This window comes from Suncus etruscus, chromosome 7, assembly GCF_024139225.1.
Source record: "Suncus etruscus isolate mSunEtr1 chromosome 7, mSunEtr1.pri.cur, whole genome shotgun sequence".
NCBI classification, from domain to species: domain Eukaryota; kingdom Metazoa; phylum Chordata; class Mammalia; order Eulipotyphla; family Soricidae; genus Suncus; species Suncus etruscus.
This window is the reverse complement of record NC_064854.1, coordinates 121,692,900-121,715,114: the sequence shown is the minus strand read 5'-3', so window position 1 is coordinate 121,715,114 and position 22,215 is coordinate 121,692,900. Positions and strand designations below refer to the sequence as shown.

At 55.8% G+C, this 22,215-nt stretch overlaps 1 protein-coding gene across 1 annotated transcript in view; it reads left to right on the top strand.

Moving 5' to 3' along the window:
* CELSR3 (cadherin EGF LAG seven-pass G-type receptor 3) overlaps positions 1-22,215 on the top strand; it is a 45,005-nt gene continuing 22,790 nt past the window's right edge. The window contains 31 exon segments of the mRNA XM_049777436.1: positions 1-596; positions 598-2,266; positions 2,268-3,816; positions 5,660-6,310; positions 6,996-7,221; positions 7,498-7,613; positions 7,954-8,042; positions 8,152-8,309; positions 8,918-9,081; positions 9,848-9,973; positions 10,071-10,240; positions 10,789-10,974; positions 11,481-11,594; positions 11,943-12,114; positions 12,237-12,378; positions 12,475-12,595; positions 12,858-13,041; positions 13,291-13,392; positions 15,250-15,344; positions 15,549-15,758; positions 15,974-16,169; positions 16,586-16,741; positions 17,173-17,294; positions 17,296-17,342; positions 18,834-19,001; positions 19,397-19,523; positions 19,612-19,818; positions 20,017-20,191; positions 20,426-20,538; positions 21,092-21,171; positions 21,523-21,646. Of these exon segments, the coding sequence (XP_049633393.1) occupies positions 1-596; positions 598-2,266; positions 2,268-3,816; positions 5,660-6,310; positions 6,996-7,221; positions 7,498-7,613; positions 7,954-8,042; positions 8,152-8,309; positions 8,918-9,081; positions 9,848-9,973; positions 10,071-10,240; positions 10,789-10,974; positions 11,481-11,594; positions 11,943-12,114; positions 12,237-12,378; positions 12,475-12,595; positions 12,858-13,041; positions 13,291-13,392; positions 15,250-15,344; positions 15,549-15,758; positions 15,974-16,169; positions 16,586-16,741; positions 17,173-17,294; positions 17,296-17,342; positions 18,834-19,001; positions 19,397-19,523; positions 19,612-19,818; positions 20,017-20,191; positions 20,426-20,538; positions 21,092-21,171; positions 21,523-21,646 (8,355 nt within the window).

Sequence of the window (22,215 nt, the reverse complement as noted above, 5' to 3'; positions counted from 1 at the left end):
ATGGCGAGGCGGCCGCCGCCGTGCCGGGGCCCCCGGGGCCCGAGGCTCCCGGGGCCGCTGCTCCTGCTCCTGCTCCTCTCTTTGTTCCCCCGGAGCCGGGGGGAGCCGAGGGGCGGCGGGGGTCCGGGTTGGCACCCGGGGGTCGCCGCTGCCGCCGCCGCCGCCGCTGCCGCTCCGGGTCCGGGAGCGCGGGGCCCCGATCGCGGCTCAGCCCTTTGTCCCGACCTCCTCGGGGTCCGGGAGGATGGAGAACCGGGGCTGCGCGTCCGAGATCCTGCTCCCGGGGGGCTCCGGCGCGAGGACCAAGGTCCCCGAGGCGATCGAGGGCCCTCTGATGAGCCTCCGGAAGCGAGAGCCCCGCCAGAACCCGGGTCCGAGGCTCTAGGCAGTCGCCCGACAGAGGGAGGACGCGGATCGGGGTCTCTGCCGTGCCGGCGTCCCGAGATCTCCTTCTGCGGGCGGCCCGGACACTCGCCAAGAGGGACCGAGTCGCCCCCCCGAGGCTCTGTTCCCGCAGGCGCCAGCATCGGAGATCAACTCGGCCTCCTCTGCGGGCCTTCTGGCTCGGACCCGGGGTGCCAACAAGGCCTGGTCCTTCCCCGGGACTGCTGGCCGAGGAGGCTCCTTGCAAAAAGTGGGGACCACGCGGCGCTGTGAGGACGCGTGGCCGGCAGGGACTAAGGCCCAGGCAGAGAGGATGGGGACATCCCAAATGGAGAGGACAAGGACGCTTGCCCGGCCCGAATGCGCTTTCCCCGGGCCCGGAGATGATTCAGCACCACGCAGGGCGAGGACAGCTCCCGGGCCGGGTTCAGCACCCCGCAAGTCCCGGACAGTTCCCGAGCCTGTGCCCGAGCTGGCTCGCTGCTGTCATTTGCTCCAGGAGCAAGGCCCATCGCCAATGCGCGCTGCTTCTTCATCTCCGGCTCCTGCTACAGCTCCAGGGGCAACTCTGGTTTTGCTGCAACATCCTCATCCTCTTCGGAGACTGTCCCGAGACAGCCGGGTCCGTGCCCGTCGTGCCACCAACCGCCACCCTCAGTTCTCCCAGTACAACTACCAGGTCCTGGTACCCGAGAACCAGGCGGCGGGCACCTCGGTGCTGCGCGTCGTGGCGCAGGACCCGGACACGGGCGAGGCCGGGCGCCTCGTGTACTCCCTGGCCGCCCTCATGAACAGCCGCTCCTTGGAACTCTTCAGCATCGACCCCCAGAGCGGCCTCATTCGCACCCAAGCCTCCCTGGACCGCGAGAGCATCGAGCGCCACTACCTGCGCGTCACGGCGCATGACCACGGCTCTCCACGCCTCTCCGCCACCACCATGGTGGCCGTGACCGTGGCGGATCGCAACGACCATGCACCCGTCTTCGAGCAGGCCCAGTACCGGGAGACCCTCCGGGAGAACGTCGAGGAAGGCTACCCCATCCTCCAGCTGCGTGCCACCGATGGCGACGCACCCCCCAATGCCAACTTGCGTTACCGCTTTGTGGGGCCCCAAGCCGGGCGCAGCGCCCACGCCGCCTTCGAAATCGACCCACGCTCCGGCCTCATCAGTACCAGCGGCCGCGTGGACCGGGAGCACAAGGAGAGCTACGAGCTGGTGGTGGAGGCCAGCGACCAGGGCCTGGAGCCCGGGCCACGCTCGGCCACCGTGCGGGTGCATATCACCGTGCTGGATGAGAATGACAACACGCCTCAGTTCAGCGAGAAACGCTACGTGGCCCAAGTGCGGGAGGACGTGCGGCCTCACACGGTGGTGCTGACCGTCACCGCCACCGACCTGGACAAGGATGCCAACGGGCTGGTCCACTACAACATCATCAGCGGGAACAGCCGTGGCCACTTTACCATCGACAGCCTCACCGGGGAGATCCAGGTGGTGGCACCCCTGGACTTCGAGGCCGAGCGAGAGTACGCCTTGCGCATCCGGGCTCAGGACGCAGGCCGGCCACCGCTGTCCAACAACACGGGCCTGGCCAGCATCCAGGTGGTGGACATCAATGACCACGCGCCTATCTTTGTCAGCACACCCTTCCAGGTTTCCGTCCTGGAGAATGCCCCTCTGGGACACTCCGTGATCCACATCCAAGCAGTGGACGCAGACCACGGGGAGAATGCCAGGTTGGAGTACTCTCTGACTGGGGTGGCACCGGATACACCCTTTGTGATCAACAGCGCCACCGGTTGGGTCTCTGTGAGTGGCCCCCTGGACCGTGAATCTGTGGAACACTACTACTTTGGCGTGGAGGCGAGGGACCACGGCTCCCCCCCCACTCTCAGCCTCAGCTAGCGTCACGGTGACGGTTCTGGATGTTAATGACAATCGACCCGAGTTCACGATGAAGGAATACCACCTCCGGCTGAACGAGGATGCAGCTGTGGGCACCAGCGTGGTCAGCGTGACTGCGGTCGACCGCGATGCCAACAGTGCCATCAGCTACCAGATCACAGGTGGCAACACTCGTAATCGCTTCGCCATCAGCACCCAGGGGGGTGTGGGTCTGGTAACACTGGCTCTGCCCCTGGACTACAAGCAGGAGCGCTACTTCAAGCTGGTGCTGACAGCGTCGGACCGTGCCCTTCAGGACCACTGCTACGTGCATATCAATATCACCGATGCAAACACTCACCGGCCTGTCTTCCAAAGTGCCCACTACTCAGTCAGTGTGAATGAGGACCAGCCGGTGGGCAGCACGGTGGTGGTCATCAGTGCCTCTGACGATGATGTGGGGGAGAATGCTCGGATCACTTATATCCTTGAGGATAATCTGCCCCAGTTCCGCATCGACGCAGATTCAGGAGCCATTACACTGCAGGCTCCGCTGGACTATGAGGACCAGGTGACCTACACTCTGGCTATCACAGCGAGGGACAACGGCATCCCGCAGAAGTCAGATACCACGTACGTGGAAATAATGGTCAACGACGTGAATGATAATGCACCCCAGTTCGTGGCCTCTCACTACACTGGATTGGTTTCTGAGGATGCCCCGCCTTTTACCAGCGTCCTTCAGATCTCGGCCACGGACCGTGACGCTCACGCCAATGGCCGAGTCCAGTACACTTTCCAGAATGGGGAAGATGGGGATGGAGATTTTACCATCGAGCCCACCTCCGGCATTGTCCGCACGGTGAGGCGGCTGGATCGTGAGGCAGTGCCAGTATATGAGCTGACGGCCTATGCAGTAGATCGGGGTGTGCCCCCCTTGCGGACTCCAGTTAGTATCCAGGTGACCGTGCAGGATGTGAACGACAATGCCCCTATCTTCCCGGCTGAGGAGTTTGAGGTGCGGGTGAAGGAGAATAGCATTGTGGGCTCTGTGGTGGCGCAGATCACGGCAGTGGACCCCGATGAAGGTCCCAACGCCCATATAATGTACCAGATTGTGGAGGGGAACATCCCAGAGCTGTTCCAAATGGATATCTTCTCTGGAGAGTTGACAGCGCTCATTGACCTAGACTACGAGACTCGCCAAGAGTATGTGATTGTGGTACAAGCCACCTCTGCCACTCTGGTCAGTCGGGCCACTGTGCACGTCCGCCTGGTTGACCAGAATGACAACAGTCCAGTGCTCAACAACTTCCAAATCCTCTTCAACAATTATGTCTCCAACCGCTCCGACACCTTCCCCTCAGGCATCATTGGACGCATCCCAGCCTATGACCCTGATGTCTCTGACCACCTCTTTTACTCCTTTGACCGGGGCAATGAGCTGCAGCTGCTGGTGGTCAACCAGACCAGCGGGGAACTTCGACTCAGCCGCAAGCTTGACAACAACCGCCCACTGGTGGCTTCCATGTTGGTGACTGTCTCAGGTGAGGGGTAAAGAGGAAGCGAGTGACCTAGTGATTTCTATTTATCAGGGTCTAGAGACTCCACAGGGTACGTCACACCAGGGGAGGAGTCCCATGCCTTTCCAGAAGTCCTTGTTTCTGTGTTCCATAACATCTGCCATACGCCTCAACTGGTTGGGTTTACATAGACATTTAGGTTCTTGGAAAGTTTCCACACATCAGTTACCAGAGGGGGATCCAAAAAGGTCTTATAATGAGGATAAAGAACTACCCTTCAGGGGCCGGGCGGTGGCGCTGGAGGTAAGGTGCCTGCCTTGCCTGCGCTAGCCTAGGACGGACCGCGGTTCGATCCCCCGGCCTCCCATATGGTCCCCCAAGAAGCCAGGAGCAACTTCTGAGCGCATAGCCAGGAGTAATCCCTGAGCGTCACAGGGTGTGGCCCAAAAACCAAAAAAAAAAAAAAAAAAAAAAAAAAAAAACTACCCTTCAAAGACAACCCCTAAAGGGAGTTTCAAGAATAGCCAGCCCACACACCACACCCCTGTTTAGTTGAAGGCTCCTTTAAACTCAGTGTAACACTCACCCCAGTCTGTACAGAAGAGGGAAGTTAATAATCTAGTAATTAGGAACACCAGTATGCTTTGGCATCCTCAGGCAGAGTTGGCCCACATATTCTGGCTGCTCCCCAAGGGTCGAAGACCTTGTCTTTTAAAAAAAATGCCCAGAGGTACATTTGCTGCTTTTCTGCCCCCACAGTTCAGGCTTTCACCCTGATTAGAGGATACAGATGGTAAAAGCTCATGCTGTCCTCCTGCCTGCTAGAGGTTGCAGAGGTTGGGACTCTCCTAATGTTTTTATTTTGAGCCACACCTTGCTGTGATCAGAAGTTTATCCTGGCTCTGTATTCATGAACCACTCCTGACAGGCTCAGAGGACCATTTGGGATGCTGGGGATTGAACCCGGGTTGGCCACATACAAGGAAAGCACCCTACTCACTGTACTATCACTCCAGCCCTCCACTCCTAATTCTATAGCCTGTACTTCCAGCACTGCCAGAGAAACCACAACCTTCAGTGTTCTCTCCCTTTACTCACTAACTTATTATTGGCTCACTGTGTGTGTGTGTGTTGGTCTAGGGACAAGGCCTATAAAAATATCTCATTTGTGAAGATAGCTGTTGAAATGAAGAGCTTGTTCTGGGGTGGTGGCAGCTTCCTGACTGAAGAATAGGGTCCAAGACTCTCCCGTTGAGAGGAGCATGCTGACCCAGCTCTGGGGGATGAAGTTGCATGATCGCAGGATTTGGGGCCCTTCTAATGACATGGGAAAGCAGTTTTCTGGCCCCTGTTTATTGATGAGAATGAATTGCTAGTTCTGCAATTCTGGGTGGCCTGTAACTGGCTCCCTTTACTATCCTAAGGAGGAATGCCCTGCTGACTGTGGTAACCTGGGGGAAAGGATAGGCTATTGGCCACTAAGGGATTTTCTCATATGCTGCTGGGGGAATGATTTGGCCCATGAGCCCTGTGGGGGTAACTGGTTGATCCTCGTTGGACCCCTTGTGTTAGCGGGGGGAGAGAACAAAAAGCAACTTTTTGGCTGGAGAGATAGCATGGAGGTAAGGCGTTTGCCCTGCATGCAGAAGGACGGTGGTTCCGATTCCGACATCCCTCATGGTCCCCCTGAGCCTGCCAGGAGCAATTTCTGAGTGTAGAGCCAAGACTAACTCCAAGACCCAAAAACAAACAAACAAACAAAAAAGCAATTTGTTGACACCTTGCTGCTGGGATGGGAACCGAGGGCCTCCATCCTCTTGTGCCCTAGGGGTTCAGACACTGACCTCTGCCTTCTCCCTGCCAACAGACGGACTGCACAGCGTGACGGCCCAGTGTGTGCTGCGCGTGGTCATCATCACCGAGGAGCTGCTGGCCAACAGCCTGACGGTGCGCCTGGAGAACATGTGGCAGGAGCGCTTCCTGTCGCCGCTGCTGGGCCACTTCTTGGAAGGGGTGGCCGCCGTGCTGGCCACCCCCGCTGAGGACGTCTTCATCTTCAACATCCAGAACGACACGGACGTGGGAGGCACCGTGCTGAACGTGAGCTTCTCGGCGCTGGCTCCGCGTGGGGCCGGGCCCAGTGCCACCGGGCCCTGGTTCAGCTCCGAGGAGCTCCAGGAGCAGCTGTACGTGCGCCGGGCCGCCCTGGCCGCCCGCTCGCTGCTGGACGTGCTGCCCTTCGACGACAACGTGTGCCTGCGGGAGCCCTGCGAGAACTACATGAAGTGCGTGTCCGTGCTGCGCTTCGACTCCTCGGCGCCCTTCCTGGCCTCGGCCTCCACGCTCTTCAGACCCATTCAGCCCATCGCCGGCCTCCGCTGCCGCTGCCCGCCCGGCTTCACCGGCGACTTTTGTGAGATCGAGCTGGACCTCTGCTACTCCAACCCGTGCCGGAACGGGGGTGCCTGCGCACGGCGCGAGGGGGGCTACACCTGTGTGTGTCGACCACGCTTCACCGGTGAGCAGGGCTCGGGCTGTGGGCCACGGATGCTCTAGCAGAGCAGGGTGACCAGGAACTGACCCCCCAGCAAGAATTGAGCATCACTTAACGGTGTCTTTGAGGGGAGGTATGGGATCCATCTCAGGACCTCACATATGGCAGGCATGTGTTCTACCACTGAGCTTAACTCTCCAACCTAGTCCTCACTTTTTTCTTTTACTATTTATTTATTTATTTGGTTTTTGGGCCACGTCTGGCAGTGCTCAAAGGTTCCTCCTGGCTCTGCGCTCAGAAATCGCCCCTGGCAGGTTCTGGGGGACTCTATGGGATGCTGGGAATCGAACCTTGTCCGTCCCCAGTCAGCGTGTGCAAGGCAAACTTCTTACCACTGTGCTATTGCTCTGGCCCTCTAGCCATCACTTTTGAGTTGTCTTGGGTACCATTACATCAAAACTTTGGTCAAGACGCCACTAAGGGCCAGAAAGCACAGAGACATCCAGAAGATTAGAGGCCAGGGTGGTGATGTGCTGGTCTGGTAGGGCGGGCTGTGGGATGGTGAGACTGGTGGGACGATGGAGTGGTGGGCCAGGCGGGTAGGGGCCTGTCCACAGAGGAGCTGCACAGGGGGCTTGGAACAGTTCCATGCCAGCAGGGGTGCTTCTAAGGCGCCGGTTCCTTTCTCTGACCCCGACTTGACTCCTAGGAGAAGACTGCGAGCTGGACACGGAGGCTGGACGCTGTGCGCCTGGCATCTGCCGTAACGGGGGCACCTGTGCAGATGGCCCCGACGGTGGCTTCCGCTGCCAGTGCCCAGCAGGTGGAGCCTTCGAAGGCCCACGCTGTGAGGTGGCAGCACGTTCCTTCCCGCCCAGTTCCTTCGTCATGTTCCGTGGCCTGAGGCAGCGCTTCCACCTCACGCTGTCCCTCTCGTAGGTGCCCGCAGTATATCTCAGCCCCAGCTACATAACCCTGGCTCAGATTCCTGAGGTCCCGCAGGACTCTGATCCCCTTCTTCCTCTCCTTTGCCGAGGTGTCTCAGCACATCACTGCTCCCAGTGCCTGCTCCCACTTCCACCCCTCGCATCTCCTTTCTCCTCCACGCTGGGAGATTGCCCCGAGAACGTGCTTGTTGCTTGTCTGTGGCAGGGGTGGTGTGTGTGAAGAGGTGTCTGGCCGCTGACACCCACCCTACTCCTTCTCCCCAGGTTCGCCACAGTGCATTCAAGCGGGCTTCTCTTCTACAACGGGCGCCTGAATGAGAAGCACGACTTCCTGGCCCTGGAGCTGGTGACTGGGCAGGTTCGCCTCACCTACTCCACAGGTGTGCATGTGGTTGTGTGGGAGTGGATGTGGGTCAGGGACTGGGGGAGGCAGACCCCCAGACCCCCTGGGTTTGCCTCCCAACAAACCTGGAGGTGCTGTCACCCCAAGGTAATTTCCTACAAAGTATATGCTCCCTTTCTGGGCAGTGGTACGTGCTGCTGTCTGGCCAGACCACTCTGGGTGAGCCCACGTGGTCATCAATGGGAGAATGATGACCACACTGGGGACCACGTTGGCTGAAAGAATGACTGATCGATCTATCGATCGAGGGCCACTTGGGGAGGAGCTGTGCCTGCTTAGCAGCTTCAGGCAGCCCTCCACATATTTCCTCCCCATAGGCGAGTCCAACACCGTAGTCAGCCCCACGGTTCCAGGGGGCCTGAGTGACGGACAGTGGCATACAGTGCATCTGAGATACTACAACAAGGTGGGCACTACCCTCACCTGGGAGTGTGGTGGGGAGCTGGGATGCCAGGTTCCACCCCTCAGAGATTTTTCTGGGGGGGTCCTGTTGAGTGGTGTGCCTGGATCTCTAGCCCCGGACAGATGCCCTAGGAAGTGTGCAGGGCCCCTCCAAGGACAAGGTGGCGGTGCTGAGCGTGGACGATTGTGATGTAGCTGTGGCTCTGCGATTTGGTGCCGAGATTGGCAACTACTCCTGTGCGGCCGCTGGCATGCAAACGAGCTCCAAGAAGTGAGACCCTAAAACTCCTGCTCTCCCTGTCCTGTACCCACCAAAGCTCCTCCAACCCTCTACATGCTTCACCTCAGCCTGCCCAGTCTTCCAGCTCTCCCCCTTCCCATCTCCCTCAAGCCCCTGCCTCCAATTCTGTTTAACACTCTACATCCCTCTCCTAGATTCTTTTGTTTGTTTGTTTGTTTTTTGAGTCACACCCAGCAGTGCTCAGGGGCTATTCCTGGCTCTACACTCAGAAATTGCCCCCAGCAGGCTCGGGGGACCCTATGGGATGCCGGGATTCGAACCGTCGTCCTTCTGCATGCAAGGCAAATGCTTTACCTCCATGCTATCTCTCCAGCCCCTATCCTAGATTCTTTATTTACTTTTCCATTCCCTATCCCAGCTACCTTATCCTTCAATCCTAGGCTTTAGTCTGCCCCCCCAGACAAGCTACTTATTTTGAGCTCTCCTTTGTACCCCGAAACTGAAGTAAGGGTTCAGCTTCTTCCCTAGCATGACCTTCCTCTTCAGTCATCTCACTGTCTGAGTCCTACTCCCATACTTCCTAGGAGCAACCCTACCCTGCCCAAGTTCCACCACTGACCCAGACTCCTGACCCCCAGGTCCCTGGACCTGACAGGCCCTCTGCTCCTGGGTGGTGTCCCCAACCTTCCCGAGAACTTCCCCGTGTCCCACAAGGACTTTGTTGGCTGCATGCGGGACCTACACATCGATGGCCGCCGAGTGGACATGGCGGCCTTTGTTGCGAACAACGGTACTACAGCAGGTAGGCCAGGGCTCCTTTACAGGGAGGGTAAAGAGCTCTGTGAAATGACCCCTGATCTAACCTCATCCTTGTCTCTTGATGTGTACCATGTCACAGTCTGGCTGACTTTTAATTTTATCGGGTTTTGTTTTCTTTTGGGTTACAGCTGGTGATGATCATGGGACCACGTGCAATGCCATGGTCTACCAGTGATCCTCAAACTATGGCCCGCGAGCCACATATTGTATTTGTATCTGTTTTGTTTCTTCATTGCAAAATAAGATCTATGCAGTGTGCATAAGAATTCGTTCATAAGTTTTGTTTTTACTATAGTCAGACCCTCCAATGGTCTGAGGGACAGTGAACTGGCCCCCTGTTTAAAAAGTTTGAGGACCCCTGGACTATACTACACACCCTGTATATCTCTACTATCTCCTCAGCTTAGCTTGGCCTTCAGGGCCTGACTCCTACTAAACCACCTTTTTTTTTTTTTTTGGGCCACACCCGACCTTGCGCAGGGGTTACTCCTGGCTGTCTGCTCAGAAATAGCTCCTGGCAGGCACGGGGGACCATATGGGACACCGGGATTCGAACCAACCACCTTTGGTCCTGGATCGGCTGCTTGCAAGGCAAACACCGCTGTGCTATCTCTCCGGGCCCACTAAACCACCTTTTGAGGAATGCATAATTCAAGACCTAACTGCTCTGGGCCCTCTGAACAATGGTGTTATATCCAGCTCCCACATTCCTCCTATGTCGTAATCTTCCATGTACCCCCCTCTTCCAGGCTGCCAGGCCAAGCTGCACTTTTGCGACTCAAACCCGTGCAAGAACAAAGGCTTCTGCTCAGAGCGCTGGGGCGGCTTCAGCTGTGACTGCCCCGTGGGCTTCGGGGGCAAAGACTGTCGGCTCAGTGAGTGGGCAGCACAGGGCGGGGGCGGACCTTTTGGGAAAATCTGCTTCCTGGAATATTGACTTTGACCCTTTTTCCTTCCCCCCCCCCCCCACAGCCATGGCCCATCCCCACCACTTCCATGGCAATGGCTCACTCAGCTGGGACTTTGGAAATGACATCGTTATATCTGTGCCATGGTACCTAGGCCTGGCATTTCGGACACGGGCGACACAGGGCGTCCTGATGCAAGTGCTGGCTGGGTCACATAGCACGCTCCTCTGTCAGGTGTGTGTGACCTCCTGGCCCCTTCCTCCATCCTCTGTTCCTAATCTCTGATGCCACCAGCAACCGTAACATGGTTGTGGATTCTGTCCTGTCAGATACTGGATTAATGGCCTTCTTCCCACCACAGTGGTGTTGTAGGCAAAGATGGAGCTCCTTCTGCCACTTGTACCAATTGATGATCCTTAGGCCTTTTATTTACTGCCTCCAACCTGAATTTCAACTATGCTTTATCCCTGACACAACAGTCTATGTTCCAGTTATGGTTTTCCCAGCTTCTGAACTCTGCTTTTTCTTTTTTTGTGTATGTGTGTGTATGTGAGAGAGAGAAAGAGAGAGAGAGAGAGAGAGAGAGAGAGAGAGAGAGAGAAAGAGAGAGAGAGAGAGGATGAGAAAGAGAGAGAGACCAGGGCCTCATCTTTGCTCTTCTACTAAACTATATCCCTACTCCCTCATGTTTTTATCTCTGAGCCCTGATCTCAACTCCTGACACCCCTAGACCTTTCCTAATTTAGAGGTCCGACTCTAGTGTTCTGCCATTCCTTCCGCAGCTGAATCGGGGGTTGCTATCCGTGACAGTGACCAGGGGCTCAGGCCGCACTGCCCACCTCCTTCTGGACCAGGTGACTGTCAGTGATGGCCGGTGGCATGATCTACGGCTGGAGTTGCAGGAGGAGCCAGGTGGCAGGCACAACCACCATGTCCTCATGGTTTCACTGGACTTTAGCCTCTTCCAGGTCTGACCTCTGAATGTCCATTCTCAGTTTTACAACCCGACTCATCTCATTGATCCCATGTCTAATCTAACAACTCCTCTCAATTCCCTCTATCACTTGCTCCCTCCAGCTCTTCTTAATAGCCTTGCTCTGAGCTCAGAACCTATCCCACCTGCCAAATTGGTCTGCTATCTTGCCCTACTCATTATCAGAGAGGTCACCCAGATTTCTCAACTGCCTTTAGTATATACTTCTGTAGCCAGTACTTAGATTAACACCTGGAAACCCCTTCTTGTCTGTGTCCCAATCTCTCAGGTCAAAATCATGTCATTTTAGGGTTGGATTTGGGTCCCAGAGAGAAGTTGCTCCTCTGAAAGCTTTCTCATGGCCATTCCTGTGCTCCAGATGATCTGTCCCTAGGAGCAACTCCTTCCTGAGTCTTTCCTTAGTACAGAGAGACAAAGCATGATTGTATAGGGTGAGGATAAGAGTTCACCAACTCAACGCTATCTATCCCCCTCCTCCAGGACACCATGGCAATAGGGAATGAGCTGCAGGGCCTGAAGGTAAAGCGACTCCATGTGGGAGGCGTCCCCCCCAGCAATGACGAGGTTCCTCAGGGTCTGGTTGGCTGTATCCAGGTAAGGATCAACATGAGACTATGATATGGAGATTCAGAGTCAGTGATCAGAGATCTGGGGTGTCTGGGGACCTCAAAATCTTCATCTATGGGGAGGGATGTTGCCCAGAGCTGTCCTACAGGTATAGGCATTCTGTGATGTTAGAGGTGTCTCATCTGTGATTCTCAGGGACCATGGTCTAGACAGCTTGGTTGGGGTCATTTGGGTATACTGCACTAGGAGAGCCAGGTCAGGGTTTGGGTTTCAAGTGTTCCAAGGGAAATTGCATGTCAGGGTAGCTGGCTTTTACAGGAGTTGGGGCTAAGGTGCTTTGACATGGGTTTCACCCATTACTGGCTGTGTCAATAGGGGGTATGGCTCGGCTCCACGCCTTCCGGGTCCCCGGCCCTGCTTCCCCCCAGCCACCGAGTGAATGTGGAACCTGGCTGTGCTGTGACCAACACCTGTGCATCTGGGCCCTGCCCACCCCACGCTGACTGCCGAGACCTCTGGCAGACCTTCTCATGCACCTGCTGGCCAGGTGGGGTGTGGAGTGTGTGGGAGAGGGTTAGTCGGGGTGGAGTAAGTGGGAACTGAGGGCAGGTGTCTGCTTCCTCCTGTGCTTATGGCCAGTCTCCTGAGTTCCCTGACCCCGACCTACAGGTTACTATGGCCCAGGCTGTGTGGATGCCTGCCTTCTGAATCCATGTCAGAACCAGGGCTCCTGCCGGCACCTTCCGGGGGCACCCCATGGCTATACCTGTGACTGTGCAGATGGCTATTTCGGTCACCACTGTGAGCACAGGTAATGAGCTGGTGGGGTTGAGATGATGGGGAAAGTGGATGGCAGAGAGAGAAAAGAGGGTCACTGAGGTATTATCACCTGGCTCTCTACCCTCAGGATGGACCAACAGTGCCCCAGGGGCTGGTGGGGGAGTCCCAGCTGTGGTCCCTGCAACTGTGATGTTCACAAAGGCTTTGACCCCAACTGCAACAAGACAAATGGGCAGTGTCACTGTAAGGTGGGCCTGACCCTTGACCTTTTATCGCTTTCCTAGACATAATTTATCATTCTTATCCATCTCACTGACCTCTGTCACCTCAGCCACACCCTCCCCTCTTACCCTTGTTCTGTGACCTGACTACTCTTGTCCTCCATAGCAAACCTTTCCCTTTCATTTCACCTGAGGTCCAGCTTGCCTCTGCCCTCTGGGCCCTCTATGGCTCCACTTTATTCTATACCCTGACCTCTGACCTCAGGACCCCCGACCCATTCTTGAACAGGAGTTTCACTACCGACCCCGGGGCAGTGATTCTTGCCTGCCATGTGATTGCTACCCCGTGGGCTCCACTTCGCGTTCGTGTGCACCCCACAGTGGGCAGTGCCCCTGCCGCCCTGGAGCTCTTGGTCGCCAGTGCAACAGTTGTGACAGTCCTTTTGCAGAGGTGACAGCCAGCGGCTGCCGGGGTGAGCCAGCCCTGCCCAGGTTCACGTGTAGAAGCCCCCACTGCCTTGGCATGCTTGGACCCCTGACTATGGAAGGCTTCTAAGGGGGCAGATCAGTCACTATACCTAGTTTTCTGATGGTCTGTTACAGAACGTGACCGGCCAGTTCTCAAGACCAACAAGACTAGTGCTGGGTGGGGATGGGGCAATGGCGGATCTCACTTGTCCCAGACCTGGATCCTCTGGCTCAGTAGTACTTTCTCTCCATAGTGCTTTATAATGCCTGCCCCAAGTCCCTGAGATCTGGTGTGTGGTGGCCCCAAACCAAGTTTGGCATCTTGGCCTCAGTGCCCTGTCCTCGGGGAGCCCTTGGTGAGTACCTCAGGGGCAAAGGCATTCATTGCTAAGGATGAGGGTGGGCTTGTCCTCTCTTTGCCAGGACCACTTCTTTTTTTTTTTTTAATTGGGTCATCTCATTCCTACAAAGATGTGGGAGAGGGGTGGGGATTTATGTGGGTCTTGCACTACCTCTTAGGAACTCGGGGTCCCTCCTTATACCCTCACTGTGCCTCCATCTGTTTCTCTTGGCTTCTGGGCAGGATTGCGGGGTGCAGGTAAGGGGGTACGTGTTTGCTCAGATGCGCTGTGCCCTCCCACTGCCAGAGCTTTTGCACCCCCCTCCTGCTGCTGCTTGAGGTCTCCGCAGATCTCTCCCTACTGCCTGAGGCTTTTCATTGCCCTTCCCACTGCCTGAAGTCCCCAAGACCCCTTCTGACTGTTTGAGGACCCCCGAGGCCCTACTCTGGTACCTGAGGCCCTCAGGCATACCTCCTCACTGTCTGAGAACGCTGCAGATCCTGCCTCACTTCCTGAGATCCTACAGCCTCTCTTCAATTCTTGCCCTACTGCCTGAGAGTACTAAAGCCCCCCTCCTTTCTGGGGACCCCAGAGGTTCCTCCCACTGCCCGAGTTCCCCACAGATCCTTGCCTCCTCTGCTCTGGGCCCTGCAGTGGCTGCACAGATCATCTTTGTGTGCATGCTTGTGGTCTCTCTCAGCCTGTGCACGTGTCTGCGAGTTTGTATCGGAGGGAAGGGGGGGTCCGTGTTTAAGTGAGGGTTCTTATTGGTCATGGCCGAAAATCCCCTTAAGACCTAGGTCATTTCTCATATAATCGCATCCCAATCCACAGACCAGGAAGAAGTGGTAGTTAATTCAACACCATGGGAGTTATAACTTGTATAAGAGCCCACCCCCACCACATTTTGGCTCCAAAGATTCTCCTGGTGTGTTTTCTCGTGTGTGTGTGTGTGTGTGTGTGTGTGTGTGTGTGTGTGTGTGTGTGTGTGTGTATGAGAGAGAGAGAGAGAGAGGCAGACAGACAAACACAGAGACAGAGTGAGCACATTGTGTAAATGCTTGTCCTAGCCCATGAATATATGTGTGTAGAAGTGATGAAGTCTGTGTGTATATATGGTACATGTGCGCCCAACCTTTGTGCTCTCCTTTTTATAGTTGATGGTTCAAAATGTTATACAGAGGGGCTGGAGAGCTGTATAGGAGGTAGTGTTTGCCTTGAATTCTGCTGACTCAAATTTGATACCCTGCTCCCCACTTAGTCCCCTAGGCATTACTATGAGTAATTCCTAAGTGCAGAGCCATGAGTAAATCTTGAATATCCCTGGGTGTGGCCCCCAAACAAAAACAAACACACACAAGTAGTTTAGAGGGCTGGAGAGAGAGCTCAAAGGACCGAAGTATGTAATTTGTATGCGGGAGCCTTGGGTTTAATCCCCAGCACTGCCTGGTCCCCTAAGGACCACTGTGAGTGATCCCTGGGCACCGCTGGGAATGACCCCTGGCACCCTAAGCAGTATTGAGAGCGGCCACTAAGGCATTGCTGGGTGTGGTCCCAAAATTTAAAAAAACTGGACAAAACTGAAATGGCTCATAGAAGGGCTCAGGGACGTAACTTAGGAGTAGTACCTCCCTATTTGAGGCACTGGGTTTGGTCCTCTGCACTGCAAAAAAAACAAATTGGGTGGGGGTTTCACAGAGCCCTCAGAAATTTGATAAGCATGTATCAGATCTGGGGACTTGGAATACATTACTCAGGATTCATCCACACAGATATCAACTTTCTGGTCTCTGTCTAGAAAAGAGGGGATACTGTGATCCCCCTCAGTGAGGGTCCCAGACCCCAAATCTGACAGGATTTGCCTGCCCTAAGGTGCTGCCGTGCGGCTCTGTGATGAGGACCGGGGGTGGCTGGAGCCTGATCTGTTCAACTGTACTTCCCCCATCTTTCGAGACCTCAATCTGCTGGTGAGACTCCCCAGATGCCCACCACATTTGCAGCCTCTGCTGTCCCTGCTTTGGCGCCCCCAATCTGTGCTGGGCCAGCATTGAGCATCAACACTTTGCCTCCTGGGCTTCCCCAGTGCTTTTATTGTACTTAATTCTACCCCCTAAGACTTTGAGGCCCCATGTATTCCAGAGAAGCTCACATCCCCATCTTTGTCTGGGCAGCTGGATGGCCTGGAGCTGAACAAGACAGCACTGGATACTATGGAGGCCAAGAAGCTGGCACAGAGGCTTCGGGAGGTGACTGGCCACACTGACCACTACTTCAGCCAAGATATCAGGGTCACAGCCCGCCTGCTGGCCCACCTGCTGGCCTTTGAGAGCCACCAGCAGGGCTTTGGGCTAACAGCCACTCAGGACGCCCACTTCAATGAGGTAGGTGCCCTTTGTTCTGGCTCCCGACCCAGGCTTCCAGCTCAGGTCTCTGCTCTCCCAGAGAGGGAAAGACCTTGGGTTTCCCCTCTTCCCTGGTCCTCCTCACATCCACTCCTCCTTGCTAAAACCGCAATCGGGCACCCATCAGATTCCTTCCACTTCTCCTTCTTTCCCAACCCTCCCTGCACTGAGTTCCCTTCACTCTTTCCTTCCAGAATCTGCTGTGGGCTGGCTCCTCACTGCTTGCTCCAGAGACGGGGGCCTTGTGGGAAGCACTGGGACAGCGGGCACCTGGGGGTTCCCCCGGCAGTGCGGGGCTGGTACAGCATCTTGAGGAATATGCCGCCACTCTTGCCAAGAACATGGAGCTTACGTACCTGAACCCTGTGGGGCTGGTGACGCCAAATATCAGTACGTGGCAGGAGGGCATAGGAGACTGGGAAAGGGCACAGGGTGGCAGCCCCAGGTCCTGGGAGGCGGGAGGTGAGCCTGGCCCCTCAGTGCTTTGCTGAGGGGCTCTGCTAAGGCCCAGACTCCCGGGTGAGATGTGGGAAGGAGATGATGCCTGCCGAGGGTGGGGAAAAGAGCGTGCTGAGGGGCCAGGCGGTGGCGCTGGAGGTAAGGTGCCTGCCTTGCCTGCGCTAGCCTAGGACGGACCGCGGTTCGATACCCCCGGCGTCCCATATGGTCCCCCAAGCCAGGAGCGACTTCTGAGCGCATAGCCAGGAGTAACCCCTGAGCGTCACCGGGTGTGGCCCAAAAACCAAAAAAAAAAAAAAACAAAAACAAAAGAGCGTGCTGAGTCTCCTCTTCTTTCCCCTTGGCAGTGCTCAGCATTGATCGTATGGAGCATCCCAACCCAACCCGAGGGACTCGGCGTTATCCTCGTTATCACAGCAACCTCTTCCGGGGCCAGGATGCCTGGGACCCTCACACACACGTGCTGCTGCCTCCCCAATCCCGCCAGCCATTCTCTTCTCAAGGTGAGGTACCCTGTCACTCCTCTCAGTTCTCCCCACGCCAGCCCCTCCTGCATCTATGACACCCCGGTATCTGCCCTCCAGTCCAACTTTAGTCCCTTTCTCTCCCCAGTCACAGATATCGTACCTCAGCTCTCTGATTTTTATTTATTTATTTATTTTGGATTTTGGGTCACACCTGGCGGCGCTCAGGAGTTACTCCTGGTTCTGTGCTCAGAAATTGCTCCTGGCATGCTCAGGGGACCATATGGGATGCCGGGAATCAAACCAGGGTCTGTTCTCTGTTGGCTGCGTGCAAGGCAAATGCCCTAATGCTGTGCTATCGTTCCAGCTCAACCCCAGAACTCTGAACCCCATGTTTTAGCTGGCTTGGGTTTGTGGATATTTGGGTTAAGGGTCACTGACAGTTGCTCCTCCCCCCCCCCCACCGACAGTTCAGCCCACAAGCAGCAGTGGCCCAGAAAACATCACCTCCAGTGCGACGCCCCCAGCCCCTCCAGAGCTGGAACTTGAACCTGGGCTCTCCATCGTCATCCTCCTAGTTTACCGAACCTTGGGGGGGACTGCTTCCTGCCCAGTTCCAGGCTGAGCGCCGGGGTGCCAGGTATCACGGGGGTCTTCTGGGCCCCTCCACCCTGAGGATCTTTCTTTCTTTCTTTCTTTCTTTCTTTCTTTCTTTCTTCTTTCTTTCTTTCTTTCTTTCTTCTCTTTCTTTCTTTCTTTCTTTCTTTCTTCTTTCTTTCTTTCTTTCTTTCTTTCCTTTCTTTCTTCTTTCTTTCTTTCTTTCTTTCTCTTCTTCTTTCTTTCCTCTCTCTCTTCTCTCTCTCCTCTTTCTCTTTCTTTCTTTTTTTTTTTTTGGGCCACACCGGTGACACTCAAGGGTTACTCCTGGCTATGCGCTCAGAAGTCGCTCCTGGCTTGGGGGACCATATGGGATGCCGGGGATCGAACCGCGGTCCGTCCTAGGGCTAGCGCAGGCAAGCAGGCACCTTAACCTCCAGCGCCACCGCCCGGCCCCTCTTTCTTTCTTTCTTTCTTTCTTTCTTTCTTTCTTTCTTTCTTTCTATCTTCTTTCTTTCTTTCTTTCTTTCTTTCTTTCTTTCTTTCTTTCTTTCTTTCTTTCTTCTTCCTTCTTCCTTCCTTCCTTCCTTCCTTCCTTCCTTCCTTCCTTCCTTCCTTCCTTCCTTCCCTCCCTCCCTCCCTCCCTCCCTCCCTCCCTCCCTCCCTCCCTCCCTCCCTCCCTCCCTCCCTTCCTTCCTTCCTTCCGGGGGGGGGGGGCCCACACCTGGTGGTGCTCAGGGGTTACTCCTGGCTATCTGCTCAGAAATAGCTCCTGGCAGGGTCGGGGGACCATATGGGACGCCAGGATTCGAACCAACAATCTTAGATCCCGGATTGGCTGCTTGCAAGGCAAATGCCACTGTGCTATCTCTCCGGCCCCAGTTCCTGCTATTTTCTACCTAACCTCTCACTTTCTGGTGGAAAATTGAGCAGGTTGCCATTAGATTAGGATGCACCAAATTCCAGAGAACCCTGCCTGGTTCTAGGGTCCATATGAACCATGTTTTTTGGAGCTGAGCAGAGTTGTGGCAGCACATAAAGGAAAGGAATGGCCCAGAGAGGCTGCCTGCCAGGGTTCAGTGAAGGTGGCAGGGGCAGCTAGAGGCAAAATGAGCTGTGCTGCCTCGTGCCTTGGCACATACTGGGTTGGAAGCCACTCAGTGGTGGAGAACCTACGGCTGGTCTGGAACTTACTCTCCAGTTAGGCTCTAGACCTGGAGATATTTTTTTGTTTTTGCTGGTTTTTGGGGGTCACACCCGGCAGTGCTCAGAGGTTACTCCTGGCTCTAAGCTCAGAAATTGCTCCTGGCAGGCTCGGGGGACCATATGGGATGCTGGGATTCAAACCACCGTCCTTCTGCATGCAAGGCAAATGCCTTACCTCCATGCTATCTCTCTGGCCCAGACCTGGAGGTCTTGAAGCAGCCTGTCCCTGCAATGACTCAGTGGCACCCCAAGCCGCATGCCAGCCAAGTGGTAGCAGAGGATACATGAGGAGGGCGCTGGGTCAGGTTTAGCTGGGGTGTCTCCTCAGGCTTCCTCAGAACCCAGTGATGAACTCTCCGGTGGTCAGTGTGGCGGTGTTCCACGGACGCAACTTCCTGAGGGGGGTCCTGGAGTCCCCGATCAGCCTGGAGTTCCGCCTACTGCAGACAGCCAATCGAAGCAAGGCAATCTGCGTGCAGTGGGACGCACCTGGCCCGTGAGGACCTCTGCCCTGAATCCCTGGGCCCCATCATCCCCCGGGAGGCCTGGCCTGGCCCTGTAGGCACTGACCAGGGGTCTTCAAACTATGGCCCGCGGGCCACATATTGTATTTATTCCCATTTTGTTTCTTCACTTCTAAATAAGATATATGCAGTGTGCATAGAAATTTGTTCATAATTTTTGTTTTTACTATAATCTGGCCCTCCAACAGTCTGAAGGACAGTGAACTGGCCCCGTTTCAAAAGTTTGAGGACCCCTGCGGGCTAGCCCATGATGAGTGCTGCTCCCCAATTTCAGTTCTCCTCACCCTCCCATCTCTCACCACCCCCTCCTAGTCCTGGGCTGCATCTGCAGTGGGGGTAGCAACTCTTAACAGTCCTGTGGCCACAGGGCAGACCAGCACGGCATGTGGACAGCACGGGACTGCGAGCTGGTGCACAGGAACGGGTCCCACGCACGGTGTCGCTGCAGCCGGACAGGCACCTTTGGGGTCCTCATGGATGCTTCACCCCGAGAGGTGGGGCTGTGTTAAGAGTCCCGAGGAAGTGGGCCTGGGTCAAAGAGAAGCGGCGCTCACAACCTGACATCCTCTCCTGTCCCCGCAGCGGCTGGAGGGGGATTTGGAGCTGCTGGCTGTATTCACGCACGTCGTGGTGGCCGTGTCTGTGGCTGCTCTGTTGCTAACTGCAGCCATCCTGCTGAGCCTGCGCAGCCTGAAGTCCAACACGCGCGGCATCCATGCGAATGTGTCAGCTGCTTTGGGGGTGGCGGAGCTCCTCTTCCTGCTGGGAATCCACAGGACCCACAACCAGGTGCGGGGCAGGGCCTGGGGACACGTGTCCTCGTGGCCTCAGCTGGGGCCAGAGATCAGGGATGTGCCAAGTGGGACCAGGGCTTGGGAGGGTCCAGAGCCCCGGGGTGCTGTGGCTTAGGGCTCAGAGGCGAGCAGCTGATGCCTGGGGTGGGGCCGGAAGTGGGGAAGCAATCCTGATGCCCTTTGCTGCCTCCAGCTGCTGTGCACTGCCGTGGCCATCCTCCTGCACTACTTCTTCCTCAGCACCATCGCGTGGCTTCTGGTACAGGGGCTGCACCTCTACCGCATGCAGGTGGAGCCACGCAACGTGGACCGCGGTGCCATGCGCTTCTACCACGCTCTGGGCTGGGGTGTCCCTGCTATCTTGCTGGGTGAGGGCCCTGCTCATTGGCCATTCCAGACCCAACATCCGTCCATCCCATGGTCTCTTCCATCCCCACCTCTTCCCCCAATCCTAATCTTGACTCCCAGTCTCTACCTCCCACTTCCTCCCCTGTGCCCTCTGGTCAGGAATGAGCCTGCTCTGACTCCCCATCTCTCCCCTTCTAAGTGAGGGTCCACGGTTCTAGGACACATCCCTTAGGCCTATCCTTTATTCTTCCCAGGCCTTGCTGTTGGCTTGGATCCTGAGGGTTATGGGAACCCTGACTTCTGCTGGATCTCCATTCATGATCCCCTTATCTGGACCTTTGCAGGCCCTGTTGTCCTTGTTATCATGGTGAGTGCCTCCGAATCAGTAGCAGCTGTGTGTTGCTGGATGTGGGGGTGGTAACTGGGGGGACCCGGGCGCAGCCTACAGGCTTCCTGGGCTGGGCTTTCTTTTTTGTTTTCCAGGCAGTGACCATAACCACTCCCCCTGCACAGAAATGGGAGGCAAAGGGTGGCGGAGTCCCCTTCTGGCCTTGCCTCTGTCTTCCTTTTCTATCCCTCGTCCACTCTCTGTCTCTGGTGCTCTCTAGGATGCTTCTATTTCTTTTTTTGTTTTCTGGAGGTTGTGTTTTGGGCTGTTCTTATGTGCAGGGGTCTTTCCTGGTGGTGCTGTTGTGACCCTATATGGTGCAGGGATTGGAGCCGGGTAGCTGCATGCAAAGCAAGTGCCTTACCCTATTGCTTTATCGCTCTGGCCTATTTTTAACTTTGCTCTCTTTGAGTGTGTTTGTGTCTCCCTGGCTCTGTGCATCCCCCCACCTCACAGTTCTGGGTCTCTCTATTTCTCACTTTCTCTCTTTCTCTGCCCTGATCCACTCCACATTGTCTGGTCATGGGTCCAGATGAATGGAACCATGTTTCTCCTTGCTGCCCGCATGTCCTGCTCTACGGGGCAAAGGGAAGCCAAGAAGACCTCTGTGCTGTGAGTTAGCTAGGCCTGGGGTTTCTTTCTGCTGCATCCTTTCCAAACTCTGGTCCTATTCATGCTATCTCCCTGTTCTTGCTCCTGGTCTCCTGGGTGTCCCACATCTCTGGTGGCCTAACTGGTTCATCTTGTCACCTGCATGTACGCCCCACCCAGCTTCCATGCTTCTGTGCTCCCACTCCTGCCTGATCCTCCCTGTCTTGCCCTGGCCTCCTGACTGTTCTCCTGTTTCTTGTTGTCACCTTCCATCTCCCTTCACTCATGGCATGTTTCAGTTCATTTCTTTACTTCCATGTGTCCCTATGACACATGCATGTCCTCCCATGTCTTCCCATGTTCCCTCGGCAGAACCCTTCGCAGCTCCTTTCTGCTCCTTCTACTGGTCAGTGCCTCCTGGCTTTTTGGCCTCCTGGCAGTCAACCACAGCGTCCTGGCCTTCCACTACCTCCACGCCGGACTCTGTGGACTCCAGGTAAATCTGGCTACCTCCCTCACCTTGCGCTTCACACCGAGAGGGCTTCAGAAGAGTGGGATCAGTCTGAGCAGGGCACGGACCCTGCCTGAAGCTTATTTTTCTGGATGACAAACTTGGGCATGAACCCACACATTGAAATCCAGAGACCCTGGGCCCGGAGAGAATAGCACAGCGGCATTTGCCTTGCAAGCAGCCGATCCAGGACCAAAGGTGGTTGGTTCGAATCCCGGCGTCCCATATGGTCCCCCGTGCCTGTCAGGAGCTATTTCTGAGCAGACAGCCAGGAGTAACCCCTGAGCACAGCCGGGTGTGGCCCAAAAACTAAAAAAAAAAAAAAAAAAAAAAGAAAGAAATCCAGAGACCCTGAGGTTTTGGATGCTTATTGGTCCAACTGCCTTTCATCACTGTCGCCACCCTGCCCTGACTCCCTCTGGGCCCCCCGGAGCTCCTTGCTGATGCCCTCACTCTCGCCAGGATTAACACCCCCTTGCTGATCCCATTACTTATACTGTCCCTGACTGACCTATTGGCAGTCCTGCTCTACCTGATTCTGGCATATTTTTTCT